Source organism: Triticum aestivum, chromosome 1B (genome assembly GCF_018294505.1).
Source record: "Triticum aestivum cultivar Chinese Spring chromosome 1B, IWGSC CS RefSeq v2.1, whole genome shotgun sequence".
Lineage (NCBI taxonomy): Eukaryota > Viridiplantae > Streptophyta > Magnoliopsida > Poales > Poaceae > Triticum > Triticum aestivum.
In genome coordinates, this window is record NC_057795.1 from 668,428,406 (window position 1) to 668,440,715 (window position 12,310).

General features: G+C 44.9%; 1 protein-coding gene across 1 annotated transcript; it reads right to left on the bottom strand.

Annotated features, from left to right (window-relative positions):
* Nucleotides 1–9,620: 9,620 nt before the first annotated feature.
* LOC123146920 (F-box protein At5g49610) lies at nt 9,621–11,643 on the bottom strand. The gene is made up of 2 exons (XM_044566182.1): nt 11,173–11,643; nt 9,621–11,056 (listed from the first exon to the last, which is right to left on the bottom strand). Exons 1-2 carry the CDS (start codon nt 11,320–11,322, stop codon nt 9,956–9,958), a joined length of 1,251 nt encoding a protein of 416 aa, XP_044422117.1. The 5' UTR covers nt 11,323–11,643; the 3' UTR covers nt 9,621–9,955.
* Between the last annotated feature and the right edge of the window lie 667 nt (nt 11,644–12,310).

The following is a 12,310-nucleotide window of genomic DNA, read 5'->3' on the forward strand; positions in this document are numbered from 1 at the left end:
GTCTCCGACATAGAAGGTGGCGACCCGTGCATAAAAAGTTGGATGGAGTTCTTCGAACAGATCTAGGTGAAAACCTGCTCTCGGCTAGATGCCAAGGCCGGTGATGGCGGCGCTCTTCGGTGTCGTTCCCTTCTTGGAGGCATCACTGTGGAGAAGTTCTAGGCCAACATCTACTACCTTCGGGGAAAACTCTAGATCAGTACATCGGAAGATGATGGCGCTCTTGTGTCATTTCTCTCCCCGGGGCATCGTTCTTGGAGATGTGCATGGACTCGAGTGACCAATGGACCGCAACTTTGGTGGAGCGGTGCTTCATCCTCCACATTGATGACGACGGATCTCGACGGCGTGGTGCAGTGCAAATTCCAATATGCGGGGATGGACTCGTGCAGGAGGATGACGTTGTCTGGCGTCGTGGTGGCGTCGATGGCAGAGAGGTCTGGCACGGTCGATGCGCCACTTTCTGCTCTGGAGATGTCTGGAGATGGATCGATGGAAGATGATGGTGCAGTGTGTTGCAGAGTGCGTATGTTGTGCCCATTGTGAGTGCGCCGGACCGGTGTGTGACCCAGTCCCGATGTGTGGCTAGACCGGGGCATTTGGCGTTAGATGTTAGACTTTGATGTGATGTCTGTTTGGTATTAGATTCGGACATTTGACACCCCTTCATCAAGGGGATAGGAGTAGCAACATATGTTGTCTGGATGGTGGCTTCAGATGTATTGATGTATTACTTTGTAAGGTATTCATGAATAATTAATAAAATGACTGCATGCATCGTGCAGATGCAAAGTCGATGGTACATCCTTCTTTTAAATAAAAAACTTCATGTCAGCACGTAATCAACTAATCCCTCAATTCCTAAATATTTGTCTTCATAGAGATTTTAACAAGTAACTACATACGAAGCAAAATGAGTGAATCTATACTCTAAAATATGTCTATATACATCCATATGTGGTAGTCCATTCGAAATCTCTAAAAAAAACAAATATTTATGAACGGAGGGAGTAGATTCTTTTGGATATTTCTTCGGAGTATATGTGGGTGCCATGCCATGGCTAAGTCAAAATTTATTGCGAGCAAGTTTAATCAGTCGATGTGTTTGGAGTGGGACCAGACGGCTCACCTTGCGGCCACCATGATCATCTTGTAGATCGCCATAACAGCAGCGAAAACGCCTGCTGAAGACTGGTCTCGTGATCGCCTGCCACCCAGCAATGTTCGCGGGCTACACACACTTAACCATCCAAGCAACGGTCGCTATTTGAAATATCACTTTACCACCTTTTCATGAGACTGTTATCCTTGGCGAAATGTGGTGAACAATGCAAGAGACTTTTACTGAGATGCTAGCAGATGCAGTGTCGCGTCGAACCCAACGTCGCATTCAGTCCTCTCCATCCGAGTCTTATGGGTTTCCAAATTCCCAATGTTGCCAGAATCTGGGGATTCTCCCAGAATTCGACCCCTACCCAGCTTCTCCTAGAATCTTTGAACCTCATTTGTTTTACAATCCTATCTAGTGAGGGTCTAATTAGACAGGATTATAAAACAAATGGGGCTCAAAGATTCTGGGAAAAGCTGGGTAGAGATCGGATTCTGAGAGAATCCCCAGATTCTGGCAAAAGAACTGGGCCTTATGGGTTTCCAAATTCCACGACAGGCTCGTAAGATACACCATTACACGGCAGACAGCAACACCAGCACTGTGTTTAATTGCACATTACAACATATTACCTATCGCATTGATCACCCGCCGCGTTCGGGATTAATACTCTGCCCAAAATCCGAAGTGAGGTGTGTGATCAACCTGCATGCAGCTCTCGCCATTGCCCAGCGATAAGTACATTGTAAACAAGAAGGCCGTCTAACAACTGTTGGATCTATGTATCGGATACTACGTTACACCCCTGGGATAAAACTTCAACGCCACGTATATGTGAGCACCAAGTGAAGATTGTTGGGAAAGCTAGTAACCAAATCCCATTCTAATGCCCGAACAGGTGTCTGTCATGGTGTAATTTTACAGATCGATTCTAATGCCCGAGCAATGTTTGCGGAATATCATCTTGTAGATCACCATAACGGCAGCGGAAACGCCAACTGAAGTTTGCTCTCGTGATCGCCGACTGTATACACCGTAAACATCCACGCAATGGTCGCTATTTGAAATATCACTTTACCACCTTTATCGTGAGATTGTTATCCTTGGCGAGATGTGGTGACCAATGCATGAGACTTTTCTGAGATACCGGCAGCTACAGTGTCACATCGAGAGCAACGTCGTCTCATTCAGTCCTCTCCTTCTGGGGTCTTATGGATGTCCAAATTCCACGATGGGCTCGTACTAAGATGATACATTATTACACGGCAGACAGCAACACTAGCACTGTGCTTAATTGCACATTAGGGCAACATATGACCTACGGGCATTAATCGCTCACCGGGTTCCGGATGAACACAAACCATTGCGGTGGCAGCAGCTTCCACAGAGCCTGCCAAAACCGATTTGAAGTGAGGTGCGAGATCATCTACCCGTTGTTCTCAGCATGGCCCAGCGATAAATTCATTGTAAACAAGGAAGGCCATCTAACAACTGTTCTGTTGGATGTACTACCTCCATTCCAAAATATAATTCGTCCTTGTTTTCCGTGCTTCAACTTTAACCATAAGTTTAACCAATGAGACTGACTGCGGCGGGAGAAAAAAATATATATTTGAAAATTTCTTTTGAATACGAATTCACTGATATAGTTTTTGCTCACACGGCAGTCGGTCTCGTTGGTTAAATTTATGGTCAAAGTTGAACCTCGGAAAGCGTGGGCGCGCTACATTTTGGAACGGAGGGAGTATCACATACTACGTCATACACTGGGCTAAAATTTCGACGCCACATATATGAGCACCAAGTGAAGATTGTTGGGAAAGCTAGTAAGCTAAAGCCTAAAGGTAGTAACCGAATCCCATTCATTCTAATGCCACAGCAGGTGTCTCTCATGGTGTAATTTTACTGATTGATTCAGCGAGAATTGAACCTTCAAGTACAAAAGCTGTTATAGAAAAAAAAAGTCAATTACACCGGTGGTGCCTGAACTTGGCGAAATGATCACTTTGGTGTTAGAACTTGTGGCATACATTGAACTGGTGGAAAAACTTGGCTTAGACGTATAAATACGGTGCAAATCACGTTTGAATACGAAAATATGCTAACTTGGCATGCCAGCATGGCATGGGGCCCACTGCCAGTGATTGAAAGGCCGAGAGGACGGCGTATGCCTGTTTTTTGTGTGCAAAAACCCACTTGAATTGGCATTTTATTTTTTCGCCTCTATGAGAGGTGGGCCCCGTCTATTAGTGAAGTGTGAAAATTAATGAAAAACGAAGCTCCCTTGTCATGAACCCTCGACCATGCCTTGCACACAGTAAGACGTAGCCACTACACCTTGTAGTATTCACGTCACAAAATGGATAACTAATGTAGCAGAACAAACACGCTCATGCAGCTGAAATGGAGTGCGATCAATGTGGCACATTTGCACCTGTTCTTTTTTAGAAATTTGTAAAAGTTATGTAAATTCTAATCTCAGTAATTCAAATAACCTTTAATTATTTGTGTGGTATACATATTATACATACAAACTAAATAACTTACGTTTCATAATTGTGGATATATTATTTTAAAAATATTCATATATTTAAAATAATATTTATGAAATACAATCTTTTTGGATAATTAATAACAATGCAAATATTTTTAACATTAAAATTCCAAAATATTCATTATACAAATATTTCCGTAATTATACGCACATCTTTATAGTTCAATGTTTGTATAAATAAAAATTCATGATTTAAAATTTAAAATTTCATATCAATATTCAATCGTCGCTGATATTTAAATTATATAATTTTTTGAATATAAACCATGAGTGAAAATTATATAGCATGAATATTTGTATAATTTAAATATTACAAGTGTATAATATTTTTTGTCCATTAAATATTTTATTTAATAAACATTTAAATGTCCATATTTACCAAATATTTTTGAATAATACATGAGTGTATAATTAAATTATTTTATTTACTAATCATTGTTTGTTTATAATATTTATAACGCATAGAAATTTGAACATTATTTTTATTACTTAGGTTTTACAAATGTATTAAAAAACTAGTGCCTGCAAAATGGGCCGCGCTATTTGCAGGTCATATAAGTCCCATATGCGTCCTCCTCGTACTACATTAAAGACTGTTATCAGTTTTGGCTGTTGCAACGTGAATGGTTGGGTGGCTTGGTCGGCTAGGTATCCAACGGTTTGTCTCGAGTTCGACACGCGTAGGCGTCAGTTCTATTTTTATTTTCATGTACTGATAGGCGGGCCTCATGTGTCATAGAGTCAAAATGAAATGGCATCTGTTGCGTTGATAGGGTTTTTTTGTGAGAAATAAAAAAATTAGGGGTTTTCGCAAATAAAAAGCCCCACGCCACGCCAAGTCAGGTCGATTTCGTATCCAAAAAGTAGCACCATATTTGCACGCCTAGACAAGTTTCTGCACCAGTTCAATGTATGCCACAAGTTCTAGCACCAAAGTGATCATTTGTGCCAAGTTTAAGCACCACCGGTGTAATTGACTAAAAAAAGCACCTTATCTCTTAACTCTATTTGCTCCTGTGTACTTTGGGACATTTGGAAAAGTAGGAATTCTCCATTTTTAATAATGTGTTTTGGATGGATATTAATCATGTGTGGAGGCGGATTCTTGGGCCAATGAGGAGATGGGTGATTCTCCACTAGGAGGATGTCCTAGTCAAAGTAGAGGATTTCTGTGGGAAAGTCTCTTACATCCTCAAGGCTCCTCTGCAGATCACAGTGGGTGACTGTTGCTAGCCAGAACACTAAAGGTGTTTTCAGTCAGGTGCTACGGTCCAACTTGAACTTGGGAAGCTCATGCAGGACAGGGGGTTCTGAAACAAACCCAGTTTCCCCTCCAAGAAGCCCCAGGAAGTCGACTGCCAAACAGAGCACACTCAGTCCAGTCACACCTCTGGAGCTGCCCTGCTCCCCTGAAGCGCAGGTGATGAAACGACTCCGAGGGACATATGTTGACATGGTGCGCGGAGCTTGAAGCAGGGAGGGAGAAAAAAAAAGTCTCCTATAGACCTTTTTGGTTTTTCATTTCCCTCCCCCCTAGTTAGCCATGAAAAACTATCTCTAGCATGTAATAATTAGTCGTAAAATCCAGGTTTTTTCGGTTATGTAGTGGCTTATAGCCTAGCTGGTCCTTTTCTTTAGAACACCTCTCCATGTATTAATTAATTAAAACGTCATTACAATCGTTCATAACAACAGACGCCACGCAGGACAAGAAATCATTAAAAAGAAAACCATCAGATCTATTATCAAAACTAAATTTAGCAATCTCATGTGCTACTGAATTGGCCCTTATTTATTTTTGACAACTTGAAGTTTACCAAAAGCCTGATGATGCCAAGCGCTTCCTTCTTGAGGTCAACGAGCGGGGATCTGTCACAACTTTCATTTGCAAGGAAAGAAGTCACAAATGCACAATTAGTTTCCAAAATAATAGGCATGTTAACAAAAATACCAATATAAAGCCCAGCAATGCATGCTCCAAGCTCCGCTTCATCCACACCAGAGCATAACCCAATGAAGTCCCAAGATGAGACAATGATATCACCCGTACAGCTCCTGGCCACTCCCAATGCTCGCAGCACTGAGTGTCTCCACAAAACTCGCATCAACATTGATCTTGATGTGGCTAGAAGGAGGCGGTTGCCACACCTCTTTGGATCTCATAATAGTAGTACTTGCACCAAAACCAGCCACCACCTCATTTCCTTTGTAATTAGGGACTGCCTCATTTGGAGGCTGACATGACCAAAAGGAAGACTAGTAGCTTTCCAGAAACATAGCAGATCTTGTAACGGTTTAATAAAATAAGTAACCAGTCTGGACCTGAATAATTGAAAACCTCTTCCCCTGGCAAATTCCAAACTTTCCTCAAACAAGACGTGGAAATTGCTCTCATCCTCAACCCTGCATATAGAGCAAGTACGCATGGTAGCTTGATGATGTAAAACTCTATTAACCTGAACCGCCAGGCTACCAGATGTTTCACGCCATCCAAAAAATCTAATCTTTTGTGGGATGTGGCCTTCGAGATGATATGCCACAACCTCATTTCTCTGTTAATAGTAGTACTAGATTGCCCAACATTCTCTTTCTGATCCTTAAGCTTTAACGCTAGATTGTACACACTCTTCACTGAGAATAGTCCATTCTTTTCAAAATGCCAGCAATGAAATCACCATCCCCTGATAATTGAATCCGCAACTTCAAGATCTCTTCCGTGTCATACGGATAAAAAATATGTCTAATGCTATTTTCATCCCAATCCCTAGACTCGCTCTTGAATAAATCTGAAACCCATTTTAGTCTTGATCTGTTCTTCTTGCCAAAAAATTTGAGGCCAGAAATCCTTGGAAGCAAATTGTCCCTTCAAATATTGATATTACCTCCATCAACCACTCTCCAAATGACACCGTTTTCAAGGAGTTCCAGACAATGCATAATACCTTGCCATGTCACTGAGGTTGATTGAGGAAAACCCGTGACCAAGAAGATGCCCATGAGAATAGTATTTTGCCTTCATTACCTTAGCACATAACGAGTCCGGTTTAACCAGTAAAGGCCAAGCTTGTTTTGCGAGAAGACCTTGATTAAATAACCTCAGGTCGTGGAAGCCCATTCTACCCTCACCGTCCTATCCTCCTCATCGCCCCACCAAAAAATCCTTATAATCTGCGATAAATCCTCACAAAGAGAAGCATGAAATTTGAAAATACCCATGGCGTACACCGGAAGAGCCTGAACTACTAACTTGATAAGATCTTCTTTCACCCTGCTTGAAGCATATTTATCAATCCAGACAGAAAGTTGTTTCAATGCCCTTTCCTTAGTAGACTGGATTCTACCAGCTTTCATTCTACCATTCAAATTACGAAAATGGGCTCACATTGAGGCCATTGATTATTATGTAGAAGAACCTAGACAAAGTCTGTGGCGACCTCTTGCGGATATCCTAGGAGGAGCAGAGGGTGAGCCAGGGCTTGGACACGCACTTGAATCAGCATAGCGACCTGTACGGCACTCACGAAAGGATCTCGACCAGGGAGTCCTTGAGGAGGCTCGGCGTGGGTTGCTGCTCCTGCTTCTTCTCCTATAAATGGTAGAAACGGCTTGTTTAAGGTTCCTTGGAAGACGGGGGTAGTCGATGATTGGAAGAAGGTCGTGTTCAAAAAAAGAAGAAAAAAAGATTGAAGATGCGTGGAGTAACCTCAAAAGCTATCGGGACAATGATGGGGAGTAGCTCCATCGAATGGAGCGGAGCGTCGTCATGGTGGCAGGCGGTCACCAGCGAATGGCCCTTCATCATGCAACCATGCTCTTTTCCATCTCATGGTGGTATCACCTTCTCCCTGGCTCGCGGATCAGAGCCTCGACCTATAAGAAAACGAGATGCATTTTGGTGAAGCGTATAACCCTTTGGCCTCGAGCCGCACATATATGTTGACTGCGCCAATAGGCAGGATTTCAAAAGATCGCTGATTAATTCGGTTGATATGCCCTGATTCATGAGCTAGCTATACATGGCAAGTAATCAGCCATATCCTGCCGATCATATCACAATTGTACACACATAATTACTACTAGCAAATAGTCTAACACACCGTCGCAGCTCGCCGGGGTTAATTAAGGCTCGGATTGGAAGAACGGAGCGGCGGCGGCATTGGGAGTGGGACTGCTCGCCGTGACAATGAGCTCTAAAGATGATTATCATTATTACGTGGGCTTCTAAGACCGGCCCAGTGGATCCTGATACGTCGCCAGCCCTCGCGCCTGAGTTTGTCAAATAATTTGTTTTTTGTTTGGTTTGTTTAATCCACGAGCTGATGACTGTAAGAGTGTAAAATAGCTTGCAGCACCAAAGTCTAAGCTGAGAACATTCTGGGATACTTGTTGGCACCCAATATTAGCTAGTTTTCGAAGCAATTAACATTATCAAGATTAAAAGGACCTCCTTCAAAATGGAATTGATCTCCCCTGTTTTTTGCCCTTGGAAACTGAATTCAGAACCTCCTTCGAAATGGAATTGGTCTCCCCTGTTTTTCGCCCTTGGAAACTGAATTCAGCTCAGTGACGGCGGATGCAGCCCCCGCCCTGCCTGTAAACCGTGTCGTCCCAGAGTTTTCGCTGCTTGAAATGTCGTTTAAACACTTTTTTGGGGAGATTATTATCCTAGCGAGATGTGGTGACCATTCTAACAGGTCTCCAAGACTCTTCTGAAATGCCAGCGGTTACATTGTCGTGTCTCGTTAGACAGGGGCGCTAGCAATAATGCAACATCACATTCAGTCCTCTCTCGAGACACATATGGATTTCGAAATCCCACGACAAGCTCATAAGATGCATCATGACACGGCAGACAGCAACACTGGTTTCATGTTAATTGTAAATCGCAACATAGTATAACCTAGTATCAAATTAATCACTGTCATGTTCCGGATTAACACAACGACACCAGCTGCTAGCTCCCCTAACAAAAGTAAGCACAGATTCTGCCCAAAAAAGATTTGAAGTGATGTGTGAGGTCAACCGACAGTTCTCACAGTATACACATATGAGCACCAAGTGAAAATTGCTGGGGAAGATAGTAAGCTAAAGGTAGTAATTGAATCGCATCCTAATGCCAGAACAGGGGCCTGTCATGCTGTAATTTCACAGATTCAGGGAGAACTGAACCTTCAACCAAAACAGCCGTGATAGTGAGACCACCCTTATCTTCACATTGATGCAGCACATATTTCTAGTTACTGAGAGTTTACAGAATCCGGTTATGTGGGTCCTACTTTCTGACAGTCATTCGCCTGAGAGTTTACATATGTTCTACTGTACACTTGGAGCACTTGGCATGGGAAATAGCATCTACCAGGACAGGTGCCAGGCATCCTGTAATCCCATCCTATGGCAGCTAATCAAAAGCGAGGCTATACAATTGATTCTACTTATTACAAAGAGTTTACAGAATCTGGTTCTTGGTCCTCATTTCGGACAGTCAATACACCATGTTCATTCCGATGTGGTCATTACTATAAAAAGAACATTGTCATGCTCAGCTCTCTAGTAGAGAGCAGGACTCTATAGCAACATTAAGCAACCTAGAACTTTTACAGTCTAGTCAGGATTCATGTAGGAGAATGATGAACTATATTAAAAACGCAATGGAGAAGCATAAGTAAAAAACAATGGATGGTGAAGTTGTACCCGTATTACCCCAGTCTTACAACAAACATAGTAGTATCAGTAAGTGCTTCCCCACAAAATTTTAGCTGCCCAAGTTTCCGAACACCACCAATGGAGGTCCATGTGGGTTACACAAACTAATGTTTCTTCACCCTACCTGTATATGCTGCAGTATAGAAAAGATAATCCACAGATAATATTCTCAACTCTTTCAAATGCATAGAAACAGAGCTACCACCTATGGATAACAAGCTATAGATTGAAGATATTCACTTGCATAAATAAGTGTTAGTAAAGAAATGAAAGTGCAAGCAATGTTAAACATCAATAATGTACTCTCAGCGTCTTATATTACCCCACATCAACAGCTAATGAGTGGCCACGATAATTAGTACTACATGACAGCTAATAGATTAAATGACTAGGTTCATTCATACAATGACTCATTAACCTTACAAATTCTTGGCTAATATACATTGTTCAAAGCAACAAAGACATGCACCTGAATACCAACAAATAGGAATACCACACTGTTGCCATGAAATTAGGAGTAGGTCCATAGCAACCACTAATTTTCACAACAGGTGTTGTCCCATGCTGAGCACGTGATGCTGCACTCATATTCAATGACTAGCTGATTGCAGTTCTGCAAAACAGGGAGTATAAGGCATACCCTTCATGCCTTTAGTGCAGATAACACTCACTTTCTGACTATCCATGTCGTATGACACTGTCATCTCCTTCACGTCGGTAAGGAAAATCACATTGCAATCTGGATGAAATGCAAACATCTCATAATATTGACCATCTTTGCGACAATGCCTTCCAAACAGTTCCAAAACATTGACAGTATGCTTCAGGGCCCACTTTCCAGTACCATAATCCTCGAGAACCCAAATATAGAGTTGGCAACCATAACGATAATCCATCTGCCACGCATACAAGCGTCCTTGAGACTGCCCAGTGCAAAAAATAACAGATTTCTTTGGTGATGGCATTGGAATCTCCCTCCAAACTTTGCCCTCCGCGTCAACAGTGAGCATTGTATTATAGTTATAACGGGTAGTCAAATGCATAGTGCCATTCAAGAAGACACGTATGCGTCTATTAAGATCCAGGAGAGATTCGGATGCCCACTTAGTCTGCACATAAGTCCACTGTCCAGTTTCTGACGAGTAGATCGCCATTTGTCCAGGAAGGCGGTCAGCATTGTAAGGTGTTGCAAACACCAGAAAGCGGGATGGAACAGCGGCTTCGAAGCCCAAGTAAACACTTGATGGGAAGTTGTGGCTGACCTCTTGATCCTGACCCAAAAATACTAGAGGAGGCAGCACAATCCACTCTCGAGTGGCAGGATTGCACACAACATAATCGCGTTTGCTTGGTAAACACGAATTCCAGCAGCTGCAGAGGAGAAGACTATCGCAGAATTGTTCGACATGAACGTTTTTGTAGCTGCGGCGCAAGAAAGGCAGGGAAGGGTCGACCAGAGGCGGACCTCTCCCAGACAAATTGCGGAAACAAAGGCGTTCACCTTGGTAGTAGAAGAAGCCGGAGAGGGTCTGCGGCGACCTCTTGCGGATGTCGGGGGCGGAGCAGAGGGCGAGCCACGGCTTGGACACGCACTTGAAGCGGCAGAGCGACCTGTAGGGCACCCGCGAAAGGATCTCGACGAGGGCGCCCTCGGGAAGGTTCGGCACGGGCTCCAGATTCTGCTTCTTGTCCTGTGCAAATGATAGCAACGGCTGGTTCAGGTTCCTGATTCCTTTTCTTGGATCCAAGATTGGTGGAAGGTCTTGTTAGAAAAAAAGAAAGGAGATCGAAGAGGCGTGGAGCAAACCTTGGAAGCTACCGGAGGAACGTCGGGGAGCGGCGGCGTAGAATGGGGCGGGGCGTCCTCGTCGCGGCGGACGGTCGCCGGTGGGTGGCTCTGCACCGTGATGCCATTCTCGCCTTCTCCTTCTCCTTCCCCTTCTCCTCCTGGCGGCATCGCCTCCAGCCCGGCCCGCGGATCCGTGCCTCAAGGCAGTCGGTTCGACGGTCGCGACGCCGGCCGCCGCCGCTCGACGGGGCGGCTAGGGCTCGGAGCGGGGAATGGGGCGGCGGCTGGGTTGGAGTGGGATTGCTTTGCTTCTAGGATTAGTGTGTAACGGGCCTCGATCTAGCCTAGGGTACCGGCGAGAGTTGGGGATCGAGGAGGAGGAGGAGGAGGAAGGGGATCTGAGGAGGAGGAAGGACAAGACGGGTTGCAAGAAAGGTACGTAGGTGAGAGCATCACCACTCGTTCGGCCCTCCATGCATAGGCCGAAGCTTTTTGGGGCGATCGCCCAGCGATTTTTATGCTTCACGGCGATTTAGGTTCCAGCCACGCTCCAAGGTGCCGTCTTCAAGGTGTCGTAAATTTAAACTTGGTCCATTCCCGTTTTCAAAAAACGCCACAAGTCCGACGACCAGCGCCACAGTTCGGCGATCATCTTGCCACAGTTCGGCGATCAAATGAAAAGTTCGGCGGGCGAAAAGAAAAGGCGCGTGGGCAATGCATCAGATGGTGGGGTCCCTGCTCCGCCACCGACGCAGCCGCGAGCGCCGCCCTGTCCCGGGCCTTCTTGGTGTTGGCCCTGTTCCGCCCTTCAGTCGGCGTTAGACATGCCCGGGGGCTTGGATGGCGGCGCCCTCTGCTTCCTCTGCTTCGGCTGGGTGGTGGCGGCGGCGGCGGTGGCATCCGTCGCGGTGCCGGGGGGGGGGGGGGAGGCACATACTTCTTCGACGGCATGGCGGCCGGCTGGGAGGGGAGGAGGAGGAGATTGGCGGGAATGGAGAATTAAAGGGAAGCCGAGGGGGGGTGCGGGAGGAAACGGCGGGAAAAGGGCCTCCTCTCACCGACAGAACGGCCCCACGCCCCTTTTCGCTTCTGCCGGCGCCCCCAGGCGACCCCGGGCGCTTGGGTTCGGCTCGGGTTCGCCGGATGTTATTTCGGC